The 25,919-nt window shown below is 45.2% G+C and overlaps 3 protein-coding genes across 5 annotated transcripts; all 3 read right to left on the minus strand.

Moving 5' to 3' along the window:
- Positions 1-3,116: 3,116 nt before the first annotated feature.
- On the minus strand, positions 3,117-6,054 carry LOC309337147 (uncharacterized protein). The gene is made up of 2 exons (XM_081853864.1): positions 5,033-6,054; positions 3,117-3,519 (listed from the first exon to the last, which is right to left on the minus strand). Exons 1-2 carry the CDS (start codon positions 5,934-5,936, stop codon positions 3,515-3,517), a joined length of 909 nt encoding a protein of 302 aa, XP_081709990.1. The 5' UTR covers positions 5,937-6,054; the 3' UTR covers positions 3,117-3,514.
- A 541-nt stretch (positions 6,055-6,595) lies between these two features.
- On the minus strand, positions 6,596-11,497 carry LOC309337087 (zinc finger and SCAN domain-containing protein 30-like). Of its 3 annotated transcripts, XM_081853770.1 has the most exons (7): positions 11,368-11,497; positions 9,519-9,683; positions 9,208-9,320; positions 8,908-9,034; positions 8,252-8,334; positions 7,928-8,054; positions 6,596-7,051 (listed from the first exon to the last, which is right to left on the minus strand). In XM_081853770.1, the coding sequence occupies exons 2-7, from the start codon at positions 9,598-9,600 to the stop codon at positions 6,735-6,737; spliced, it is 849 nt and encodes a 282-aa protein (XP_081709896.1). In that variant the 5' UTR covers positions 9,601-9,683; positions 11,368-11,497; the 3' UTR covers positions 6,596-6,734. The 3 variants fall into 3 exon arrangements, with proteins under 3 accessions (XP_081709896.1, XP_081709895.1, XP_081709897.1); XM_081853769.1 differs by having other exon boundaries at positions 9,208-9,683; XM_081853771.1 differs by lacking the exon at positions 7,928-8,054 and having other exon boundaries at positions 6,862-7,051; positions 9,208-9,683.
- A 4,856-nt stretch (positions 11,498-16,353) lies between these two features.
- On the minus strand, positions 16,354-20,423 carry LOC309336952 (uncharacterized protein). Its single transcript, XM_081853482.1, has 5 exons — positions 20,080-20,423; positions 19,705-19,786; positions 18,726-18,808; positions 18,225-18,351; positions 16,354-17,410 (listed from the first exon to the last, which is right to left on the minus strand). Exons 1-5 carry the CDS (start codon positions 20,188-20,190, stop codon positions 16,380-16,382), a joined length of 1,434 nt encoding a protein of 477 aa, XP_081709608.1. The 5' UTR covers positions 20,191-20,423; the 3' UTR covers positions 16,354-16,379.
- Positions 20,424-25,919: the final 5,496 nt, after the last annotated feature.

Genomic DNA, 25,919 nt, shown 5'->3' on the forward strand with positions numbered 1-25,919 from the left:
CTTTCAATTTGTATTGTTTTGCTCCGACCTGAATCCCTTCCACCAACCGGTCCCCTCTGATTAAGTTCAAGAGCACCTCCAGAACCGAAATAAATAACAAAGGGGAAATCGGGCAGCCTTGTCGTGTTCCTTTTTCAATTTTGAACTCTTCTGTAACCACATTGTTAACTATTAGTTTAGCCTTTTGTTCTGAATATATTGCGTCAATCCCATTCTCAAACCCCCGTCCCACTCCCATTTCATTCAAATTTCCCTTCATAAATTTCCAAGAAATATTGTCAAAGGCCTTCTCCGCGTCTATAAAAATTAACACTGCTTTTGTATTTATATCTGTTTGCAAAAGTTCCAAAACGTCAATAATGTTCCTAGTATTTGCAAACATATGTCTGCCTGGGAGAAAGCCTGCCTGGTCTTTATGAATTACTTCATTAAGAACTCTTTTAAATCTACTTGCCAAAATGTCTGCAAATATTTTGTAATCCACATTCAGAAGGGAGATGGGACGATAATTTTTAAGTTGTGTCTTTTCAGCTTCAGATTTTGGTATCAATGTGATAAAAGCTTCCTTCCACGATTCCGGCGCCTTCTTCCCTTCCATAATTTCATTACAGACCTCCATCAATGGTTGGATCAGATAGTCTTTTAATGTCTTATAATACTTGGAGGTCGCATCTGTCACTCTTAGCTCATAAAATGCAGATGTAGGGGATGTGCTCCCATCAGATGTCAATTAAATAAAAAACTATCTGACTTTTAGACAGTGGCGTAGCGTGGGTTGTCAGCACCCAGGGCAAGGCAAGTAATTTGCACCCCTAACCTGCCACCGCTGCCAGCTTCTTCTTGCTGCTGCCTGGGCTGGGGTATTTACGCTAAGGTAGCCACGGCGGTGGGTGGCGGCGGGTCCGGGTCAGGTGATCTGAGGCGAGTTGCCGCTGGCGCTGCCGCCCAAACAACGCCACTTGCCCGGAGGAGGAGGAGGACAGAGAGGCGAGGAAAATGCAACATGGCCCAGCAGCTGCAGCAGTGGCGGCGGCGGCGGGGCTGTTAGGAGGGGCTGCTTGGCACGCCCTCCGCGGCCCTGACGCGCGGGGACTGCATCTGTCACTCTTAGCTCATAAAATGCAGATGTAGGGGATGTGCTCCCATCAGATGTCAAATAAATAAAAAACTATCTGACTTTTAGACAGCGGCGTAGCGTGGGTTGTCAGCACCCGGGGCAAGGCAAGTAATTTGCGCCCCCTAACCCAGGGCAAGGCAAGTAATTTGCGCCCCTAACCCCTAACCTGCCGCCACTGCCAGCTTCTTCTTGCTGCTGCCTGGGCTGGGGTATTTATGGTAAGGTAGCCACGGTGGCGGCGGGTCAGTGTCAGGTGATCTGAGGCAAGTTGCCGCTGGCGCTGCCGCCCAAACGACGCCGCTTGCCTGGAGGAGGAGGAGGGCAGAGAGGCGAAGAAAATGCAACATGGCCCAGCAGCTGCAGCAGCAGCGACGGGGCTGTGAGGAGGGGCTGCCTGGCGCGCCCTCCGCGGCCCTGACGCGCGGGGACTGCGGCGAGCGCTGAGAGCCGCTGCCTGCCGGACGCCTTCAGCCCGGACGCGCGCACAGCTTGTCGGTTCCGCGAGACATGGGGCTCTGCTACAGCCTGCGCCCGAGGCTCTTTGGCGACTCCGGAGGCGGCGAGCGCCCCCCCCCCAGATGTTGCGCCTGGTGCGGCCGGCCCCCCCTGCACCCCCCACGCTACGCCACTGCTTTTAGAAGACATCAGAAGGCAGCCCTGTTTAGGGAAGTTTTTAATGTTTGACTGTGTTTTTAATATTCTGCTGGGAGCCGCACAGAGTGGCCGGTGAAACCCAGCCAGATGGGTGGGGTATAAATAATAAATTATTATTATTATAATGATACGAGAGTCAGCCAGTGTTGTTGGAGTGTCAGATTAGGACACAGGAGACCAGAGTTCAAATCTACACCCAGTCAAGATGCTCACTGGATGACATTGCCCCACTCATTGCCACATTGCCAGTGTGGTGTAGTGGTTAAGAGCGGTAGATTCATAATCTGGTGAACCGGGTTCGCTTCCCCGCTCCTCCACATGCAGCTGCTGGGTGACCTTGGGCCAGTCACACTTCTCTGAAGTCTCTCAGCCCCACTCACCTCACAGAGTGTTTGTTGTGGGGGAGGAAGGGAAAGGAGAATGTTAGCCACTTTGAGACTCCTTAGGGTAGTGATAAAGTGGGATATCAAATCCAAGCTCTTCTTCTTCTCCACCACTCAAATTCATTGTGCTTGTGAGGAGAAGATGGGCAGGGGGAGAATTTTATCAGCTCCGGCTGATGTCTTGGTAATCCCACCCACCCACCTACAGGTTTAGGGAGCTGCTGGTTGTTTATGATCAATAACAAAAACCCTATAAATTAGTACACAGTACTGTAATACATATTTTCTTCTTCTTGACCCTTTTTGGGAACGTAAAGGAACACTTGGAGAAAACCAAACCCAACTCCTGCAAATGCCACATCCGCCTTTCACTTCTTCCCAGATATCCCAGCAGCCCCAAACCTCTTCCCCACTGATCCATCAGAAACACTGGAAATAAAGACACCCCTCTTCTTCCTAGAGCCATCTTGATCATGCAGATCTTTCTCCCTCTCTTTTTTACTCCTATTTTGCCATGATCAGAAACAATGCTAGGGGCACTGGCAGAGGAAGGGGGCAGAGGGAGCGTATCGCCCCTGGCACCATTGGGGAGGGGGGGTACCATTGCGGTTGCCCCCGACACACGCCGCGCACCCCCCCGCCTGCTCTCCAAACCCCACCCCACCCCGGTACTGGGGCATGCAGCTTTGCCACTGGCTAGGTGTCATCGTAATCAGCAGAAATATCACAGAACAGTTGTGCAAACTGGAATAGCGGTGAATCTCCCACACAAGGAGTGGAGTCAGAAGAAAGGTTAATATTCCATTTCTCCACAAACAAGTGCTATGGTCAGTGGGCTTTCACACATTTCGGCAATATTGCAAGACTGGAGAAAATACAGAATACATTGAAGATCTTATTGTCAATAATCACATTCTCTCACTTAGTATGGTTTTTAGGCACTAGGCAAGGAAACATCTGTGAATGTTTCATCCATTTCTTTATTTACAAATCCACACCCTTCTCTTCAGTTGTGGCAAGGCTCCCAAAGTGGCCTACAAATATCAGTAATGATAATCCTATAATTTAAAAGACACATCAGAAAAAGAAAAGGGATGAGGAGGGAAGAGGAAAAAATCAAATCCATGCTTCAGATGTTAGCTGCAGAGTTCTAATCATAACCAGTTAAGAAGAGGAGCCAAATACTTCCGTTGCTTAGAATTGCAACAGCAGGGGGAGGCACAAGTGGGATTTTCTGCTTTGGTGAGGTGCCAAAATAATTTGTCCAGTCTTGGATAATCTATACCAGGGACGGGACTTCCAATTCTTGCTCCACATCAGGCAGCAAAACGTCCCATGCTAGCTCTGCCAGTGGAGGTTGTCAGTCTGATGGAAGAGAGTAAAAGGAAATAAGCTATCAAATGAAACGGGCAGTGAATTAAAAAAAATCTTATTTATTCTCGTCTGGGAATATTTATGGCAGGAGGTTTCCAAATTCTGTTTTATGTAAATGAATATGGAATTTAAAGAAAGGGTTCACAAGTGCCATCATGAAATGGTTTTATTCCCTTTATGAATCCTTTGAATATTCTTATTCCTGGGACCTCTACATCCTCCAGGAATTTATATGGTACTGTAGCCTTATGGAGTTCACCGATTGGGTCTGCATTGCTCCGGGACAGGAGGAAGGAAGTCAAAATGACACCGAGGTTGGTTCAAAGAAAGAGTTTATTCTGCTCTCCGGATAGCAGAAGGCACCTGCGTGGTGAGTCCACAGCAAGTACAAAGAAATGACAAGTTTAATGCAGCATTTATATCCTCCAGGCACCCTCTCCCTCCTTCCAACCACGTCAGCCTATGTATGCAGGTTGACATCACATATGTTCCTGCTCTGGTACTCTCAACCATAAAAGGGATTTCCTTCCTGCACTCCTGACCATAAAAGGATATTCCTGTTCCTACTCCTATCTTGGAGCAAAAGGTCACTACTTCCGAGAACACGCTCTGGCGTTAGTCCCAGACTTGGGTCTCCCCGTCATTTGTGGTCAGAACATAAGATATGTCTGTGTCTGTTCTACTGGTAAAGTCAAGGCCAGTCTTGCCGTCAAACTGATAAGGGAGAGAGCTGTGTTCTTGTTTTGCATTTGCTCAACGGCTAAAGTTTATGCATTTTAGCTAAGGAGAAATGGGGATTTTGGTGCAGTTTAAAAATGCCTGCACAGTCAGTTTTGGGTTTGGGAAACCCATTCCTTCAGTACCACCCCATGTGGATTTTTTTGATATGAAGTGAGAGTACTCTCCAAACCCCTTTCCACACTCCAAGCATATGTATGGTTTTTTCCGTGTGAATTCTTTGATGATAAGTGAGAGTTAAATTCTGTTTGACGCTGTTTCCATATTCGAAGCTTTATTCGAATAATTCGAATAATTCCTGCCCTGTACAATTTGTTTGATGAAAAGTGAGACATGTCTTTCCACACTCTAAGCATTTAGATGGTTTCTCCCATGTGAATTACTTGATGACTAGTAAGGTGTGCCTTCCGACAAAAGCTCTTTCCACATTCGGAGCATTTAAATGGTTTCTCCCCTGTGTGAATTCTCTGATGACTAGTGAGGTATGCCTTCCGACAAAAACTCTTCCCACATTCAAAACATTTAAATGGTTTCTCCCCTGTGTGAATTCTCTGATGACTAGTAAGGTATGCCTTCCTACAAAAACTCTTTCCACATTCCAAGCATTTAAATGGTTTCTCCCCTGTGTGAATTCTTTGGTGGTTAGTAAGATGTATCTTCCGAGAGAAGTTCTTTCCACATTCCAAGCATTTAAATGGTTCCTCCCCTGTGTGAATTCTTTGATGAATAGTAAGATCTGTCTTCCAACAGAACCATGGTTTCTCACCTGTATGAAACCTTTGATGAGTAGTAAGACCTGTCTTCTGACCAAAGCTCTTTCCGCACTCAAGGCATGTGTATGGCTTCTCCCCTGTGTGAATTCTTTGGTGTGAAGTGAGACTTGCTTTCTGTGTGAAGCACCTTCCACATTCCAAGCATCTAAATGGCTTCTCTCCTGTGTGAATTCTTTGATGAATAGAGAGAGTTCTTTTATCTGTGAAGTTCTTTCCACACTCCAAGCACTGGTGCCGTTTCTCCCCAGTATGAATTCCTTGATGAGTAGTAAGGTGTGTCTTGCGATAGAAGCTCTTTCTGCACTCTAAGCATGCGTATGGTTTCTCCCCTCTGTGAATTTTTTGATGGTAAGCAAGAGTTAAATTCTGTTTGAAACATTTTCCACATTCCGAGCATTTAAATTGTTCCTGCTCTGCATGCTTTCTTTGATGAGCAGTGAAGCGCTTATTATTATGGAATCTCTTTCCACACTCGAAGCATTTATGTAGTTTCTCCCCTATGTGAATTCCTTGATGACTAGTAAGGTATGTCTTATGACAAAAGTTCTTTCCACATTCCAAGCACTTAAATGGTTTCTCCCCTGTGTGAATTATTTGATGCAAAGTAAGAGTTCTCTTCTGTGTGAAGCTTTTTCCACATTCCAAGCATCTAAATGGTTTCTCCCCTGTGTGAATACCCTGATGATTTTTAAGATATGCCTTCCGACAAAAGCTCTTTCCACACTCTGGGCATTTAAATGGCTTCTCGCCTGTGTGAATTCTTTGATGTAGAGTGAGAGTTGTCTTCTGTGTGAAGCTCTTTCCACACTCCAAGCAAATAAATGGTTTCTCCCCTGTATGAATTCTTTGATGAGTAGTAAGGTGTGTCTTGCGATAGAAGCTTTTTCCACACTCCATGCATGTGTAAGGTTTCTCCCCTGTGTGAATTATTTGATGGTAAGAGAGTTAAATTCTGTCTGAAACACTTTCCACATTCCAAGCATTTAAACAGCTCCTGCCCTGTATGTTTTCTCTGATGAGCAGTGAGATGTATTGCATTATGAAAACTCTCTCCACACTCGAAGCATTTATGCAGTTTCTCCCTTGTGTGAATTCCATGATGACTAGTAAGGTATGCTTTACGACAAAAGCTCTTTCCACACTCTGAACATTTAAATGGTTTCTCTCCTGTGTGAATTCTTTGATGCAGAGAAAGAGTTGTCTTCTGCGTGAAACTCTTTCCACATTCCAAGCATCTGAATGGTTTCTCCCCTGTGTGAATTCTTTGATGACCAGTAAGGTATGCCTTCCGACAAAAGCTCTTTCCACACTCTGAACATTTAAATGGTTTCTCTCCTGTGTGAATTCTTTGATGCAGAGAGAGAGTTGTCTTCTGTGTGAAGCTCTTTCCACACTCGAAACTTCTAAATGGTTTTTCTCCTGTGTGAATTCTTTGATGACCAGTAAGGTATGCCTTCCGACAAAAGCTCTTTCCACACTCTGAACATTTAAATGGTTTCTCTCCTGTGTGAATTCTTTGATGCAGAGAGAGAGTTGTCTTCTGTGTGAAGCTCTTTCCACACTCGAAACTTCTAAATGGTTTTTCTCCTGTGTGAATTCTTTGGTGATCATCGAGATATACCTTCCGAGAGAAACTTTTTCCACATTCCAAGCATTCATGCAGTTTCTCCCCTGTGTGAGTTCTTTCTTGAGTAGTCATATGTGTCTTGCAATAAAAGCTTTTTCCAGAGTCCAGGCATGGGTGTGTATCTCTCCCATGTGGATTTTGTAAGGAGTTTCAAATGCTGGTGTAGGGTGGAAATGTCTCTGACAGAATATACTTGCTTCTTTACTTGTCTGTATTTCTTCAGCTGGGATCTGATGGCCATCACTGCACTGAGAAATAAGGAACTGATTCCACCTTTTCTCTTCTCCTTCTGGTTTCTTTTCCTGCTGCTCTGTCTTTAAAGTCATGTGTGCTTCTGGCAAGAACCAATGTAGATCTTCCTGATTCTTGGATTCCCACTCATGACCTGTTGAGAAAGAGAGGACACTATCAGGAGCCTGAGGTGTAACTGGAAGCTCGAATCACTGAACGAAAACACATCATGCTTGCGATAAAGGAGTGACAGAAAATTATTAGCAGACCTTACTATTCATATCCCTGCCATTGTTAACACCTTAATCGAAAGTTGAAGTTCTAGAGACTATTGGACTGAGTCCATGGGGACCCATGTTCAGCACCTAGCTCACACACGGATATTGCTGAGTGATAGTGATAAGTTGCCTACCTAACAGGGTTGTTGTCACTATAAACCATAGCACAACCCTATGTATTCTCTTCTGAACTCTTTTGGGCAATGGTGGGTGGATATATGATATGTACGAGAAGAGAGCCTGTTATTCCACATGGGAGCATGTAATTTGCATGGAGTCTAAACACTGAATTGTCTAGCCAGCCTGGTGTAGTGGTTAAGAGCAGTGGACTCATAATCTGGTGAACTGGGTTCGCTTCCCCGCTCCTCCACATGCAGCTGCTGGGTGACCTTGGGCTAGTCACACTTCTCTGAAGTCTCTCAGCCTCACTCATCTCACAGAGTGTTTGTTGTGGGGGAGGAAGGGAAAGGAGATTGTGAGCTGCTTTGAGACACCTTAAGGGGAGTGAAAGGCGGGATATCGAGTCCAAACTCTTCTTCTTCTCTTCTAGTCAACGGATCCTGGATTAATGAACCCTTGGATGTGCTAGGCCTATTTAACCTACTGTTTAAATGGCAAGGTTAGCCATGAATCTTGTAAACAATAAAAAATATAGAAAGCCTGTTGGATTGAGTCTGAAAAATATACAAAATGTGCAAAAATACTTTATATTGCATTTTCTGTACAATATTATGGTCAAAGGGGAACCTTACAGAGAGAGGCAGTGATCTCACAATTCTCCTCCATGACTTCCCTGTGCAGGGCCCTCTGCTCCAGATCCAGCAGGGCCCACTCTTCCTCGGAGAAATACACTGCTACGTCCTCAAAGCACATGGGACCCTGAGGGAAAAGGAAAACATTGGCCTCCTGATTGATATGATTGAATGCTAAAATACAGAAAAGTCCTGCAGAAATTAAACCTTCTCAAGCGGCATCCGCAGCCTCCCTCATGGGCACCTTGGGGAGGGGGTTGAGTAGAGGACAGAGGCACCCTGGGTGCCCACAGCTCCGCTCCCCCCACTGATCCTACCCCCTACCTCCTCTGGTTTCATCACAATAGCATCAACGCCACCACAGAGAGGAGACTTTGAATCAGATCTTGCCAGCCTCATTCCATCACCTGTGAGAGACAAAGGTGATGGGAAGTCTGTAGCACCTGATTCTCCCAGAGATCCCATGAGACAAGCCTAGGTACATGCTGTTGTTACACAATGCCTCATCCACTTTCCTACATATCTTACACAATGCTTCCACACCTTATATTAGTGAGTTGTGTGAAAATGCAATTCTTCACACTTGGACTATTGGCTAGAAATTGAAGTACAGTGGTACCTCGGGTTACATACGCTTCATGTTACATACGCTTCAGCTTACAGACTCCACTAACCCAGAAACAGTACCTCGAGATAAGAACTTTGCTTCAGGATGAGAACAGAAATTGTGCTCCGGCAGTGCAGCAGCAGTGGGAGGCCCCATTAGCTAAAGCGGTGCTTCAGGTTAAGAACAGACCTCCAGAACGAATTAAGTTCTTAACCCGAGGTACCACTGTACTCCTTTAAGTCATCAGGAACTGAAAATACATTCATTTTTTTCAACTTTGAAAAAATTTGGGGACAAGCCGATTCAGGAGAAAATAAAAGAACCCTAAGGATTATGGGTATAATCGATAGAGGGAGATCCAGTTAATTCTTACCAAGCGAGGCGGCCACTCTGTCGCTCTCCTGAATGTTCCTCCGTTGAAAGGGATGGTTTCTGTCATCCGATGCAGCCTTCCATGCCCCATGGAAATCAGCGGCCCCTTCAACAAACAGACCTTTCCCCTGACACAACAATGGGGATACCAAAGATGAGAAGGATTAGAAAAAGCATGAGAAAGGCCTTTATGAGTTTGTGGATGATTTGCAGAAAAGGCCTGACAGTTAAAGAGAACATTAGGATACCCTCCTACACATTTTGAGCACCTTGAAGGTACCAGGATGAAACTCTCACTCACCCGCTCTTCTGTCTGCTTCTTGTCCTCTGCCCGACTCAGGAGGAAACCTTCGGCCAGGGCCACCGCCTGGGAACTGGTCTCTGCTCCACATTCCCTCACCCAGCTTTCCATCTCTGGGGGGAGGACCGCCAAGAATTGCTCCAGAATCACTAGGTCCAGGATCTCCTTCTTTATGTGTTGTTCTGGCTTCAGCCACTGATAACAGAGATGGTGGAGTCGGCTGCAAACCTCTCTGGGTCCCTTGGCCTCTTGGTAGCGGAAATGCCTGAAACGCTGGCGCTGTGCCTCTGAGCTGAGGGGTCCCTCCTTACCCAGTTCCTTCTGAACTGTTCTTTCCCAAAATTCCCCAGAGCTTCCATCTCTTCCTGCTTCAGTTGTTTCTTTCTCTTCCATCTTTGAGCTCTGTTCCAAGGAAGCCTCCAACTGGATCCAAGAGACCCCTCAGTCTTCTGCCAAACTGGAGGTGCTATCAAGTCCTGAAAGTCAAGACATTATTTGGTTAACTAGTGTTTCCCAACCTTGTGCCTCCAGCTGTTTTTGAACTACAACTCCCATCATCCCTGACTAGCAAGACCAGTGGCAAGGGATGATGGGAATTGTAGTCCAAAAACAGCTGGAGGCACAAGGTTGGGAAACACTGAAAAAAACACTTTCAAGAGAGTAAGAGTTTCGCTCAGGAAATGTGGCTGAGTCTGGATAGCAATATTTTTAAGGATATAGATATTTCTAACTATCAATATGGTGAAAGTGCTTTCAACAGCATCATAGTCTCTTCTTCATTATACACTTTTATGAATATTTTTGAAGTGTTAAGATGTACAATCTATTAAAATTATAGAAATAATTGCAATAAAAACAACACAACTGTAGTAGTACATATAAAATATATATAAATACAAACACACATACAGTAAGCCTGCAGCTTATGAGCATCTAACTTGTGCATATTCAGCTTTAAGTGTGGCAAAATGAATGAATGAATGAATGAATAATAGGTGCAGAAAATGACTTGGGCAATCCCATCCACCACTGAACCAATGGAATATTTTATTTGGAATTTTGGCTTTAGGCTTGATTCCCAGAACGCAACCCCCAAGTAAGTTGTGGGCTTACTGTACTGGGTGGGTTACAGAATTAACACACAACATCAAAAACAGTTGAAAACAGTTTCCTATCATAAAAATTATGGTGGGTCCTAGCAGCATCCACAAAACCGTCTCCCCTGTGCAAATTCAGGTGGACGTCAGAAATCAGTTTACTTAGGATTATTACAACAAGCATCCCTTTTCTTTTAAAGAAGTTACAATAGAATGGATCTCTAGAAAAAGCTGTTACTGCCTTTTCCATTGAGTCCCAAGGAGAAGACGGTCATTCAGAGGCCCCAGTGGTGGCAGTTGGGGTGCGGGGGAGGCCCATGGTGGGATCTGGTGGTGGGGTTCCCCTAAATCCAATAGGATGATCCATTCAACTAAGCATTGCAGACCTGCTTTGCACACCCTCCTCTTCCCCAACCCCCCATATCAAACCCCCTGGTTTATATATATGGGGGTCCTAAGTGGATCTGCTGCACAGGCCCCCCTCCCTATGTGGGTAAAATGGGGCTAGGGTCCCAATAGTTCCCCCTTCCCAACAGCTGGTGACCCTCTCCTTTTCATGCCTGGCATTGGATTTTGGAAATCAGCCCCCAAGAGACATTTTTTACTCTCCCTCCTCACTTTCATCCCTTGTGCATCCTCCCCCCCCCAAAAAAAAAATTAGGGAGGGGCTCTCACCAGATCCCACAAAAGCAGCACTTTTGTGGGTGCGGGGGGGGGGGGTAGCAGAGAGATCAGTGACCAGTTTTACTCCAAGGGACATGAAAGGGGTGGTGTGGGGGCTTTGGCTCCCCCCCTTCTGAATTTAACCCTTAGAATGCCAACCCCGCACACTCTGATGAAGGGGGTTTTTTGGGGGGGGTGAGGTGGCAAGAAAATCAAAAGTAGGAAGAAAACCAGGCCCTTCCTCAACAGCTGCCTCCCATTTTAATCAAAACAATGGGAGGAATGGTCTGGTATCCTGCCACGAAGCAAGGGCACCCCATCACCTTCTGCCCTGCCAGATCTGGACCCAGCGATGTGCCGACCGGTGCCAGGAGGGGAGATGCGTCTGACATGGCAGTACCTTGGGCGGGCAGCATGCTAGACGGACTCCCTCACAAGGAAGGAGATTGGGTGGCCATCTGTCAAGAGATCCTTTAGCTGCGATGCCTGCATTTCGAGGGGGGGTGCGTGTGTGGACTAGATGACCCTTGTTACCGGAAAAATCTGAGGGCTCCCTTGGACAAAAAGTAAAGACACCAACCAGAGTAAATTGGAGCAAATCAGCAGCCTGTAGGCTTGGCCTTTATTGAAGAAAGACTGTCGCGACAGGGTGCTCCCCTCACTTGCAGGTGAGAGGAAAGACCCAGAAAAATGGTGTGCAAGACCTTATAAAAACTTTTGAAATTCCCCTCCTCTAGGTCTAGCCCACCCCCAGAAACATCATGCATACATTACAGAAAGGAGGGGCTGAGGGAGGAGTTGGTGGTAACCTGAGTGTCTTGTCACCTGGCTGGTTCCTCCTTTCCCCCCTCCCCATGAGTCACTTCCAGGAGACAAAGGGGAGTTTGCAATTTCCTGCCCCCAGAGGGAAGATCTGATCATTGTGCTTTGTTTCAGTCCATGCTGAATCCACTCCCATATGCAAGTTCTTTGTGATCTTGATTGTCTTCTGTCTAGGACCATCAGGGTTGGCATAGCAACTGGGCAGGGCTCCTGAGGATGTGCTGGGATGGTGAAGGGATTATGGCTGCCCTGTATCAAACCTTCCCCATTTTGTAGTCCTTCCTTCATGGAGTAAAATAAAAGTGGAACAGTGCAAATCCGATGTATGGTTGATTTTCTATGAATTTATAACAGAAGCGTAGGGTATGTAGTGTGTGAGTGTGAGTGTGTGTGAAGTTTGTACAAACTGAATGATTGGGGGGGGGGGTTCCTGCTACACCCTTGGGGGTCCCTTCCAAACCCTATAACTCAGAATCACAGGCAATGAATCATCTGGTCCCCAACCCCCTGGCAACGCAAGTCCTTGGGGGCATTTAATGAGGCGAGATCCCCCCTCCGCCGCCGGTTCCGCACGAGAAGCGGCCGCCCGTTGAATTCTGCAGGCGGCTCCCCCTCCCTGCCCGGAGAAACCCCTGCGAGGAGACCCGGAAGTGCTCAGCAGCAGGCGCAAGTCGAGAAATAGCGGAGGCCATAGAGCGTCCAAGCAGCGGATGGCCGTTGGGTGCCCCTAGCAACGCCTCACTTGCCCTTAGCAACGCCGCGTGGCCGTTGGGCGCCTCCTAGCAACGCCTTGCGTACCCTTAGTAACGCCGCTAGGCCGTCCCTAGCAACGCCTCACGTGCCCTTAGCAACGCCGCGCGGCCGTTGGGCGCCTCCTAGCAACGCCTCGCGTACCCTTAGTAACGCCGCTAGGCCGTCCCTAGCAACGCCTCACGAGCCCGTAGCAACGCCGCCCGGCCGCCTTTTCCTTTGCTGGCTTTCTCCATGCCACAGATAGGTAGCCGTGTTGGTCTGCCATAGTCAAAACAAAATAAAAAAATTCCTTCCAGTAGCACCTTAAAGACCAACTAAGCTCTCTATATTGGACAAACAGGCCAAACCTTATGCCAAAGAATAAACGGACATAAATCTGACATCAGGAATCACAAGACAGAGAAACCAGTAGGAGAACACTTCAATCTCCCAGGACATTCTATACAAGATCTCAAAGTAGCTGTTCTATTACAAAGGAATTTCAGAAATAGACTGGAAAGAGAAGCTGCTGAATTGCAACTTATTACCAAACTTAAAACCATGGAGAGACCTGGTCTGAACAAAGACCTTGGATTCTTATCTCATTATACATGACAAAGCCATTTTTCACCTTCTCACCCCTTGCTTTTTCCTGTAAGACCTATTGCAGTCGTTAAGAGTCGTCAACAGGCTCATCACAGCTATCTGCCAATCACCCATTCCCACCACCCTTCTGAGTAATACCCCTCCCCACCTTCTCACTATATAGAAGGGTCTGGTGACTTCTGTTTCAGTGTATCTGAAGAAGTGTGCATGCACACGAAAGCTCATACCAAGAACTGACTCAGTTGGTCTTTAAGGTGCTACTGGAAGAAATTTTTTTATTTTGTTTTCTCCATACCGGCGCTTCTGCCTCAGCTGCTGCCTTTGCCTCCTTCGTCCTCACGGCCTTACATTCCCCTCTACCGCTCTCCGGCTGCTTCGAAGCCTCTTGCGGGTGTCTCCCTAACCCCCGCCCCGCCATTACGTTTATATACCGCCTTTTCTTCCGAGGAGTTCAAGGTGGTGCGCGTGGTTCTCCACGTCCCCAGTTCGCCCTCACAACAACCCTGTAAGGTAGGCTGGGCTGAGAGACGTTGGCTGCCCAAGGTAGCTTCATGGGGATACGAACCCTGCTCCCAGTTCTGAAATTTATCTTAATATAATGTAACTTTACTTTCCCTCCTTTCACCAATTAACAATCTATTTTTTTCTAAACCCTTGTAACACCACATAACTTCATTCCGACATCCTTCTAACATTCATTAATTTTACAATGTTCCTGTAGATAGTCTTTAAATTTCTTCCAATATTCCTCCACCAAACAAAAATTGGAAAAGATGGAAAGGATTTGCTGAAATAGTTAACCGAGCTATAATACAAAAAAGGGAGGTGTGAGGAGGTCAAGGAAACAAGCAAATGAAAGAGAAGTTATGGGAAGACTAGCTGTGTTGTTTTTTCTTTTCTTTTTTTCCTTATTGTGATGTGTTGTTTTGTTTTTGTTCAATATGGTGTTTTTACTTTTTCTTTTTGTAACCTTTAAATTTTTAATAAATATTATTTTTTAAAAAGCACACGAACCCTGCTCCCAGGTCCAGGGGTGCCAACGTAAATAATGTTTTTGGGGGGCAGGTAAGCCCCACCCTGCATAATCGACCACGTAAGATTGTTTTGCAAAATAACTTCATTTGAATAGAAAAAAGTTGCTTAGCAAAAAGGGAAGAAGAAATAACTTATAGCAGTATCTTACGTAAATAATTTACTAGGGTCTTAACAGCCAAGAACAAATTATTTAATCGTTGATTTAATTTTATTTATTTATTTTTTTAAAATTGATTTATCCCATATTTGATCCTGTGAACATTCCCCCACCCTGCCTTGAAAGCCACAGCTGGATTGGAGTCTGTGCTGCCTGAACTCCAATTTTCCTCTTCCTCATCCCTGTTTAGGGAGCTTCATAGAATCTTAGAGTTGGAAGGGACTCCCAGGGTCATCTAGTCTAACCCCCTGCAATGCAGGAATCTCAGCTAAAGCATCCAGGACAGATGGCCATCCAATCTCTGCTTAAAAACCTCCAGGGAAGGAAAGTTATTCCTGATGTTTAGTCGGAATCTCCTGTCTTGTAACTTGAAGTGGTTAGGAGATGCCCAGATTACAGTACCAGCTTGGGTAAATTAAATCTTTTGTGTGTGTGTGTGCGCGCAAAACATCATATTCTCCTCTCCCGCACCCTCTCCTTGCCTTTGAACATTTTCTGCACTTGGAAACCAGAGAACATTCCTTTGCCCTTTCCATTTCCTCTTTGCACATTTAATTTCCTGATTCCAAACACAGCCTCCTATATAAACACACACACACAAAAAAACATACCACCACCACCAATTCAAAATGAAGGACAGGTAAGCTGGAAATGGACTTTTTGTTATTCATTTATTATTACATTTATAGCCCACCTTTCCTCAAATGAACTTGAAGTGGCTTCATAGTTCTCCTATTCCCAATTTTATATATTCACAACAATCCTGAAAAAAGCTGACTGACATGAACCTTTCTCCTACCATCTGTGACTGGATTAAAGACTTTCTGATAGATCAGACGCAAACAGTGAGGATTGGACATGTAACATCGAATTCCTTAAAAATCAGTACTGGCACACCACAGAGACGTGTGCCGAGTCCCTACCTGTATTCATTGTATACGTATGATTGTATATCATCTGATCAGTCTACTGCAATTATTAAGTTTGCAGATGACACCACCATAATGGGTTTAATAACAGGTGGAGACAAATCAGCATATAGAGGGGAGGTAAAAATATATATATACATGGTGCCTAGGGAACAACTTGCACCTTAATATCAGCAAGACAAAGGAGGTGGTGTTGGACTTTTGGAGGAAGAGAGAACTAGCCCCGCTGTACATTGGGGAGGGCTGTGTGGAGAGAGTCTCTTTCTTTAAATTCCTAGGAGTTTATCTCAGTGAAGATCTTACTTGGAAAATAAATACAATCCAGGTGGTTAAGAAAGCCCAACAGAGACTCCATCTCCTCAGAGTATTGTGGAAGAACGATGTCAATCTGATGATCTCCTTCTACCGGTCAACAATAGAAAGTGTCCTTTCATACTGCATCACAGTGTGGTACGCTGGTTTGAGATCAACTGATAGGAAGTGCCTACAGAGGGTGGTGAATACAGCACAAGATATTATGGGCTGTCCCGTGAATCCGCTGGATGAAATAGCGGAAGAAGGTTGCCTCGGGAAAATTCTCAGGGATGATTCACACCCTGGCTGGCACTTTCTTGATCTCCTGCCCTCAGGCAGAAGATATAGAAGCATGATTAGTCGCACTAACAGGGTAAAGAACAGCTTCTATCCGTGGGCTGTTAGGCTGCTGAATGAAAAGAGAACAACAGGACAACTGACTTCTGGGTTTGGTAGGTGTGCGTCAGTAAACGAGAGGAATTAAGACTAAGATAGCTGAGTGGGGGGTGCTCGTGTAATCTCACTGTATACAAGGTGTACAAGTGACAATAAAGTATTTCAATATAACCCTGTGAGGTAGAACTAGGCTGAGAGCCAGTGGCCCAAGGTTACCCAGTGAACTTCATGGCTTCATGGGGATTTGAACTCTGGTCTCCCAGGGCTGCTTCAGTTTAAATGAATGGGGCCAAGAGGGAGGGGTGTAGCTTAAGGAAGAAAAGGAGGGTACTCTACGTCCCCAAGAAATATTTAAATGGTTATGTGCATCATTTCATGTATTTCCACTCCAAGCACTGGAATAGTTTATCCCATGTTAATTCAAAGAAATGAGAACTTTATTTACGTGGAAACTCTTTCCACACTGCAAACATTCATATCGCTTTCCCCTGTATGCATTTTTTGATGGGAAATTAGTGTTTTCTTCGCACTAAAGCCCTTCCCGCACTCCGTACATTTATATGGTTTTACTCCTGTGTGAACTCTGTCATGACAACGGAGGTTTGCGTTTGTATTGAAACTCTTTCCACACTTCAAACAATGATACGGTTTCTCCCCAGTATGAATTCTTCGATGAGGAATGAGGTCTCTGTTCAGGCGAAAGCACTTTCCACACTCCAAGCATTTATATGGTTTCTCCCCTGTGTGAATCGTTTGGTGAGACGTGAGGTGCCTTTTCCGTGTAAAGCTCACTCCACACACCAGGCACTGATAAGGTTTCTCCCCTGTGTGGATTCTTTGATGATAACTAAGATCAGTCTTCCGAATGAAGCTCTTTCCACACTCCAGGCACTGATAGGGTTTCTCTCCTGTGTGTAGTCTTTGATGATTACTGAGAGTTATATTCTGTCTAAAGCTCTTCCCGCACTCCAAGCACTGAAATGGTTTCTCTCCTGTGTGGATTGTCTGATGGGAAGTGAGGTTTATCTTTCGAACGAAGCTCCTTCCACATTCCAAGCACTGATACGGTTTCTCCCCTGTGTGAAGTCTTTCATGATAAGTGAGATTTATCTTTCGAATGAAGCTCTTTCCACAGTCCAAACATTCATAGGGTTTTTCCCCTGTGTGAGTTTTATGATGATAGCTGAGAGTTATGTTCTGTCGGAAGCTCTTTCCACACTCCAAGCACTTATATGGCTTTTCCACAGTGTGGGTTCTTTGATGAGTAGTGAAAGCTTTCATATCACTGAAGCTCTTTCCACACTCCAAGCACTGGAGTGGTTCCTCCCCTGTGTGAATTCTTGGATGTGTCATGAGGCCTGTCTTCTCATTTAAGCGCTTTGCACCTCCAAAACATTTATATGGCTTCTCCACCATAAGGATCCTTTGAGGGGTAGTGAGGCTAAAACTTTGACAAAAGCTTTTTTCACATGCTGCAACAAAGATAAGAAACAGGTAAGAACTTGAGGTAAAAATGCTAATGTTTTAGTTGCTAATGTTTTAATCAATAAAGATTATCCAGTATAAGAAACGTGCAAAGAAAAATAATGCTAAAAGTTGATAGATTCAGTTACAGATAGGTAGCCGTGTTGGCCAAACCTTACGCCAAAGGATAAACGGACATAAATCTGACATCAGGAATCACAAGACAGAGAAACCAGTAGGAGAACACTTCAATCTCCCAGGACATTCTATACAGGATCTCAAAGTAGCTGTTCTATTACAAAGGAATTTCAGAAACAGACTGGAAAGAGAAGCTGCTGAATTGCAACTTATTACCAAACTTAAAACCATGGAGAGACCTGGTCTGAACAAAGACATTGGATTCTTATCTCATTATACATGACAAAGCCATTTTTCACCTTCTCACCCCTTGCTTTTTCCTGTAAGACCTATTGCAGTCGTTAAGAGTCGTCAACAGGCTCATCACAGCTATCTGCCAATCACCCATTCCCACCACCCTTCTGAGTAATACCCCTCCCCACCTTCTCACTATATAGAAGGGTCTGGTGACTTCTGTTTCAGTGTATCTGAAGAAGTGTGCATGCACACGAAAGCTCATACCTAGAACTAACTTAGTTGGTCTTTAAGGTGCTACTGGAAGGAATTTTTTTATTTTGAGTTGATAGATTGCTAAACTTTCTAAACAGTTTTAAACTAGTACAGAAATTATGGGTGTTGCAGTCCTGTAATGTCTGTAATGCTGAAGACTCTCCACTCCTGGACAAGTGAAACTTCGACCCTTACCAAGAAAGGTTGCCATCCCACAATTCTCCTCCATGACTTCTTTATGCAGATCTCTCTGACCAGGATCCAGAAGTGCCCACTCCTCCCTGGTGAAATACACAGCCACCTCCTCAAAGGACACGGGACTCTGAGAAAAAGGGAAATAGTTGAAAGATTACATTAAGATACATTGATTCCCAAAATCCATGAGACTCTTCAAGGAAGAGGGGCAATTCTGCAGAAATGAAATCTCCTCTATAGATAATAGTTTGTGTTATCTATTACATTGGTTCCCAAACACTTTGCCCTGTGGATGTTGTATGATTTTTAATTGTACTTTTATTTCCTATATTGCATTTTATCACATGAAAATTTGAATTCCATGGAATGATTTAAATATTTGACTTCCTTGCAGGCAGTTCTGACAGAAGAACCAAGAAGCAGGGATTTCAGTTCAGGCCTAGGGAGGTGGGGACCGAGTAGCCTGCCTCCAGCCTGCCTCCTGTGATCTGTCCTCCCTACCTGATTCAGTTCAATAGCAACTGCTTCCCCTTCACCACGAAGCAGAGATGGCTGATGAGGTCTTGCCAGCATCATTTCATCACCTGAGAGAAAAAAAGCTGGCGATAAGCCAGGAGCACTTGCTTCTCTCATAGGTTAATCAATGCATCCCTAAATACACATGGGTGTTAGAAATTCTTTTATCTGTTAAGCATACAGTGGCACCTCAGGTTTAGAACTTAATTCGTTCTAAAGGTCAGTTCTTAACCTGAAACTGTTCTTAACCTGAAGCACCACTTTAGCTAATGGGGCCTCCTGCTGCCACTGCACCTCCGCCATGCGATTTTTGTTCTCATCCTGAAGCAAAATTCTTAACCCGAGGTACTATTTCTGGGTTAGCGGAGTCTGTAACCTGAAGCATCTGTAACCCGAGGTACCACTGTATTTCAGAGCTTTATATTCTGTTTTATATGTGTGTGAAAGGACATCTCTTCCCTTTGGGGCTCTGGGCTGCCAGTTTCTTCCCCCAAAAGATTAAAGGAGCCTGTGGATTTATTTAACACTTGACCAAGATAAACCCAATTGAGATACATCCCATCAGTCATTATTATTATTATTATATTTATTTATATCCTGTCTTATCCCCAGACCAGGACTTTAGGCAGCTTACATTAATTATAACCACACAGATGAAATACAAAAAGCTAAAACATAAAAAGAGAATAATTAAAATGTTGGTTAAACTCTAGGAGAATTAAAGCAATATAAAAACAAACCTATTAAGATACAGATATTAAAAACAGCACAGCACTAGTAAAAGCCCTTTTCCACTGGTAAAAGCCCTTTCCTTAAAAAACAGTCAATTCCCAAAGGAAATGTGGTCTTTCAGATAGCTTGGACCTAAGCGGTATAGGGATTTATAGCTCATAACCAGCACTTTGAATTGCACCTGGAATCAGACTGCTAGCCAATGTAGCTGTTCTAACAAGGGAGTTCTTACCCAGTGGCCCCTGTCCAGTGTCTGATGGAGCCCTTTCTGCCTCTGGGAAATCCAGGCCGGCTTTGGCAAATAGACCTGTAACCTGAAACAACAATAAGAATTGGAGACATCAACTGTGGAGAAGGATTGGAAAAGGAAAGACAGAGGCAGAAACCTGAAGGGTTATTAGAAGTCTTTCCTTGGATCCTTTCAATTTTTGTGTTCCGCAGAATTCAATTTGTTATGCATTAAAATACAAGAAATAAAATAAGCAACCAAGACACAATTAAAAGTAAATATAAATATTTAACGTTGATCAACTGAATAAAACTCATGGACCACTAGCAGCTCACAGACCACAGTTTGGGAGACCTCTGATCCAGATGACAACCTCACCTGCTGCTCTGCCTGCTTCCTCTCCTCTGCCTGACTCAGGAGGAAACCTTCGGCCAGGGCCACCGCCTGACAGCTGGTCTCTGCTCCACATTCCCTGACCCAGTTCTCCATCTCTGGGGGAAGGACAGCCAGGAACTGCTCCAGGATCACCAGGTCCAGGATCTGAGTCTTGGTGCATCTCTCCGGCTTCAGCCACTGACGACAAAGATGGTGAAGTCGGCTGCAAACCTCTCGGGGCCCCTCAGCCTCCTGGTAGTGGAAATGCCTGAACTTTTGGCATTGCACATTTGTGCTGGGGGTGTCCTCACCTGGAATCTTCCATCCTGTTCTTTCCCACGGTTCCCCAGGGACCTCTTACTGCTTCAGGCCCAGCTGAGTCTTTCTCTTCCATCTTTGATCTGTGTTCCCTCCAACAGGGTCCAAGAAGCTTCTCTTGCTTCTGCCAATGACTGCTGTTACTGGAGTCGCTGCCAAGTCCTAAAAATTCACGACATTGATGGGTGAGTGAATTATTACGCTGTCAGGGCATGGAAGATTTTCCCTGAGGAAATATGGATGACTCCAGCCACCCATCAGAAGGAAGGGCAGGTGAAGAAGAAGAAGAAGAAGAGGAGGAGGAGTAGTTTGGATTTGATATCCCGCCTTTCACTCCCTTTAAGGAGTCTCAAAGCGGCTAACATTCTCCTTTCCCTTCCTCCCCCACAACAAACACTCTGTGAGGTGAGTGGGGCTGAGAGACTTCAGAGAAGTATGGCTAGCCCAAGGTCACCCAGCAGTTGCATGTGGAGGAGCGGAGATGCGAACCCGGTTCCCCAGATTACGAGAATACCGCTCTTAACCACTACACCACACTGGCTCTCTGAATGACAAGAGGACTCTAAGGTGAGCTTCTGGGGAGGTTCCTTCATGTGTGGGCCATGGATCAAAGCCTTCAACCTGGTTGAAGGTCAGAAGGGTCTGGTTTGGTGTAGGGCTAAGACCTGGAAGAGACTAGGGTTCTAGTCACTACCCAACAAAGAAGCCCACTGGGTAACCTTTGGCCAGTCATTGCCTCTCAGCCCAACCTACCTCACAGGGTGGCTGTGAGGATAAGATGAGAGGAAGAAGCATATCTGCTACCTTGAGTTCCTTGGAGGAAAAGGTGGTATGTAAATTTAACAAATAAATACATAAATAAGGTGGAGCATCCGTCCAACAGCTCTGTTGCTCACAGCTCCTCCCTCTCTCAGTGGTACAAACTCCCTCTCTCAGTTGCACATAGAAAAACAGCACAGTACACATCAGAAAGGTGAGTTGGGGGAGCTCTGTTGGGGAAGTTGGTTTAGGGTGGGTTACAGAAAATTGGTACTTCATTGACAAGTTAATATGTATTCAGCGTTTGTGATTGAGTTAATTTCCCAGTATTTGCTCTCTTCCCAGGTACATAGAAAAAGGATTTACCAGCGGCACTGGCATTGACAATGCCATTACAGTGGTACCTCGGGTTACATACGCTTCATGTTACATACGCTTTGTCAGCATTGCCCTTGAGCCAGTGCACCAGCTGGACTCATGCACTTCAACCCCGACTGGGCTAGGCGAGCTGGGTAGCACTGCCAGCGACCACCTTTCTCACAGGGACAGGTCACCGTGCTGTGGACTCACAGCTTAGAGCTGAGAGCACTGGATTCACTCTCTCAATAATACAGTCATTGCACAGCAGAGTTTTGCAGAGTCTTGCAGAGTATAAACCACTCGGAGAGCAGCTCTGTAGAATATCTTCCTTTTATTCTGTAACTACAACTATGATACAAAACTATATACAGAGCTAAAAGATCTAAGCATAAATCAATGCTACACTGAGAGTCTGCAGCTGCTCTTAGCAGCAACCTTATCTCTAGACACGATCTCTAACACTCTCTCTCTCTCCGATACACTGACTGACTCACTCGCTGGCTGACTCGCTCACTGACTAAGTAGAAAGCAGAACATTGCTCCTCCTCTCTGTAGAATCAGCAGGCTCCTCAGGAGATTCTTGGATATGGGAGGGGTGAAATCTCCTCACGCTTCAGGTTACAGACTCCGCTAACCCAGAAATATTACCTCGGGTTAAGAACTTTGCTTCAGGATGAGAACAGAAATTGTGCTCCGGCGGCGCAGCAGCAGCAGGAGGCCCCATTAGCTAAAGCGGAGCTTCAGGTTAAGAACAGTTTCAGGTTAAGAACGGACCTCTGGAACGAATTAAGTACTTAACCCGAGGTACCACTGTAATTTACAGATCAGGGGATAAGCTTGTAGATACAAATCAAGATACACAGTAAATTACGTCCGCACCTAGGGGACACAGTTTACATACAGAGAAAAGTTGTTATAATTTCCAGATGGCACGCTAAATGCATTTCTTACAGAAAAAAATGGATGCCATTTATTCAGTCTTGAAACATTGAGATAAACATTGACATTTTCTCAACGTTCTATTGCAGCTCAGGAACTTGAGAGCTCGGGGAAGGGTTTCTATCCTAGGGAGTGCGGGGAAGGAGTTGGGGTGTCCTGGGGGTGTCATCAAGCATTTATTTACATGCCCTCGAGTAGGCGAATTGACAGCTGGGTGCCCAATAAAATTCTTACATCATACTCAACGTGCAACTGAGGATGAATTTCCCTAGAGCTCAGCTCAGTGCTGCACAAAATGGGGAGACACTCACCAGGCTACAGAAGGGGCCATCGATGCAGCTCCTGGGAAAGTCAAAGCCCACTTTCGCCCCCACTCTGCAAGCAGGAAGCTACACAAGGCGGAACTGCATTGGCACTGGAGGATCCCGACTGCCCCCCTCCTCCCTAATTCCCCCCCCCTTTCCTGCCTAGGAACCTAGCTCAGTTGCTTTTAACCCTGAAGAGGCCATGCAGCACAATCTCTCTCTCTCTCTCAAAGCAGGAGCCCAAGAGGAAACGCTCACAGATGGGGCTCAACTGGCCAGATGAAGACTCAGCCCCATTTCAGGTTCCCAAGCGAACATTGGGGGGGGGTTTGCAGTGGTGGTGGGGGGAGCGGACAGCAATGCAAAGACTTTGGAAAGAAATCAGAGGCAGAACGCACGCCAAATTGCGCATGTTTCTGCCCCATTCATGACAACAGTCGAATGTGAACCTGAAGTTGAGGGGCGGTTTCCTAGAGGGGAAAAGAATAGCGGGTGGGGAGGGGACTGGGTCCCCCAGAAAGGGGTCAGCAAACTTTTTCAGCAGGGGGCTGGTCCACTGTCCCTCAGACCTTGTGGGGGGCCGGACTATATTTTGGAAAAGAAGAAGAAAAAGAAGGAGGAGGAGGAGGAGGAGAAATTCCTATGCCCCACAAATAACCCAGAGATGCATTTTAAATAAATGCACACATTCTACTCATGTAAAAACACGCTGGGCCAGATTGAGAAGGCGATTGCGCCAGATCCGGCCCCTGGGCTTTAGTTTGCTCACCCATGCTCCAGAGCAGCCTACCAGCTGCTTCCTGCCTCCGCCTCTGCCTTCACCTTCACCTTCACCTCCACCTTTGCTGCAAAGGCTGCATGGGGCGTGGGAAATGGCTGGATTCTTTCTTTTGCTGTAAGGGCTGCATCTGGAGTTTACCTCCCAGTCTGGGGTGGGCTCCCCTTTGTGCTATGGGTGAAGGGGGGAGTCAGGGGGGCTGGAGGGGGAAGGTGCCTGGGAAAGGTGGAGGTGGAGATGTGGGGAGATCAGCCAGTTAAATTGGGAGAAAAATGGGGGCAGAACTTTTGGGGGAGGTGGAAGAGGGGGTGCCAACTTGAACAAAATATTGGGGGGGCTCGTAAGCCCCACCCTGCATAATCGATCACATGATGTGGCATGGACATACCACGGCATGTCAACATGGGGGCAGCCCCCTCCAATATTTTATTGGGGGGCCTGAAGGAACCTGGCCTATGGGAGTTGGCTCCTATGCCCCCCATGCATCCCCCACCAGAACACAACTGGTGAACCCCAGTTCCAGATGGTCACCGCTGTGTCCTACATAAAGGGGAAAAAATAGTTAAGATTTAGTCGGAAATGTAGGTGAGCTCAATAGGCTAATAAATGACCTGAGAATTATTGTAAACAGGTCAAAACAGGTCAGCAGGTTTAGAATAAATTCAGCAATATAAAATATGTGGAAATAGAATGTGAAAAGAGAAGATACAGATTGATTAGAATATGCAGTGGTAAAAGACAGTAAAGGATCAAGCCATAGAAAGGTGGAAGGGAAGGAAATGTCTCAGTTTTTGATTGTAATAATGTTGAAAACTGTAATGATGAAAAAACAAATAAAACCATATTGTAAAAGAAGAAAAAGATCTTCTGGTCTGAAAATTTACTCATTGAGCATTTCTAGAGCTGAGTGGCAGCTTTGATATGAATTAGCCTTGTCAGCCAAGACAGCCTTTTAGCATAGAAGTCAAAGAAAGAGGGTGACCATACATGTGCAAAAAGTCCTGAATGGCGTGGTGAGAACTTGTAGAAAGCAGTTTTCTCCTCCCATTTATAGTCCTAGAAGCTCCGGCTATCCCATGAAACTGACTGGTGAGAGATTCAGGGCAGGTATAAGGAAGTACCGATTGATGCCTCGCAAGACGGAAAACTCGCTAGACGAAAGAGTTTTCCGTTTTGGAGGTGCTTCGCAAAACGAATTTCCTATGGGCTTGCTTCGCAAGACGAAAATGTCTTGCGAGTTCCTGCGGGGTTTTTTTTCTCCCCCCCCTTTTTCTAAGCCGCTAAGCGCCACTAAAAGCCGCTAATAGCGCTAAGCCGTCAATGGGCTTGCTTCACAAGACGAAAAAACTGCTAGACGAAGAGACTCGCGGAACGGATTCTTTTCGTCTTGCGAGGCACCACTGTTTTTATATCTATCTATCTATCTATCTATCTATCTATCTATCTATCTATCTATCTTATAGGGCTTTATTCACCTGCTGCACAGTCTCATCAATGGATAAAAACTAATCAGGGAAAACAAGTGTCCCTATTGCAATTTTTTAGATAAATAATTACATAAAGATACAGTATGGACAGTTTCTAGTTGCTCACTTCCTGCCTGAAGCATTTCCTTTCCCCATTCATAGCAGTGACTTGTATCTAACGTTAAACCTGCCCAAAGTACACCCACTGAACTTAATGAACACGACAACTTGGGTCCGTTAATTTCAGGGCGGTCCAACTTTTCATACCAAGGGGCTGCAAGAATACTTTATCGCAGAACACATGGGCCACACAGTGAATTAAATTTCCATATCGTAAATTGAAGTATTCACAATATAGTTAATATTATTTAAAATACACAATGAAGGAAATTAATGAAATATACAGTACCTAAGTAAATACACATATATTTAATAATTAAAACAAATTTAATACACAAACAGATGTAGGTGCTTTTGTTAACACACATAATTTTTTTAAAAAGGCTTTAAGATTCCCTCCCGCTTGAATGTTGTGGGGGGCCACGAAAAAAAGCTGGACCACCTTGGTCTACTCTAAGCAAGATTAACACTGGATATGACTAGTTTGAATGATGTCTCTCTATATGGATTCCCTAATGGGAAGAAGGGAAAAATTTGGATGGAAGCATTTTTATGGATTCACCCCATGTGATTTCTCTGATAAGTGAGCATCACTCTCCCAAGAGTTAATACAGTTTTCCCCTTTTAAATTCATTGGTGGCAATGGATATTTATGTTTCTTTGAAGCTCTTTCCAAACTCCAAGCACTGTAGGCTGCATAAGAGTCTATTTGGGCAATGTCCCACCAAGTGAAATTTCAAGCAAAAGCCCTGTTTAGGGAAGTTTTTGATGTATGACATTTTAAGCTATTTTTAATCT

This window comes from Podarcis erhardii (genome assembly GCF_964252035.2).
Source record: "Podarcis erhardii genome assembly, chromosome: 2".
Lineage (NCBI taxonomy): Eukaryota > Metazoa > Chordata > Lepidosauria > Squamata > Lacertidae > Podarcis > Podarcis erhardii.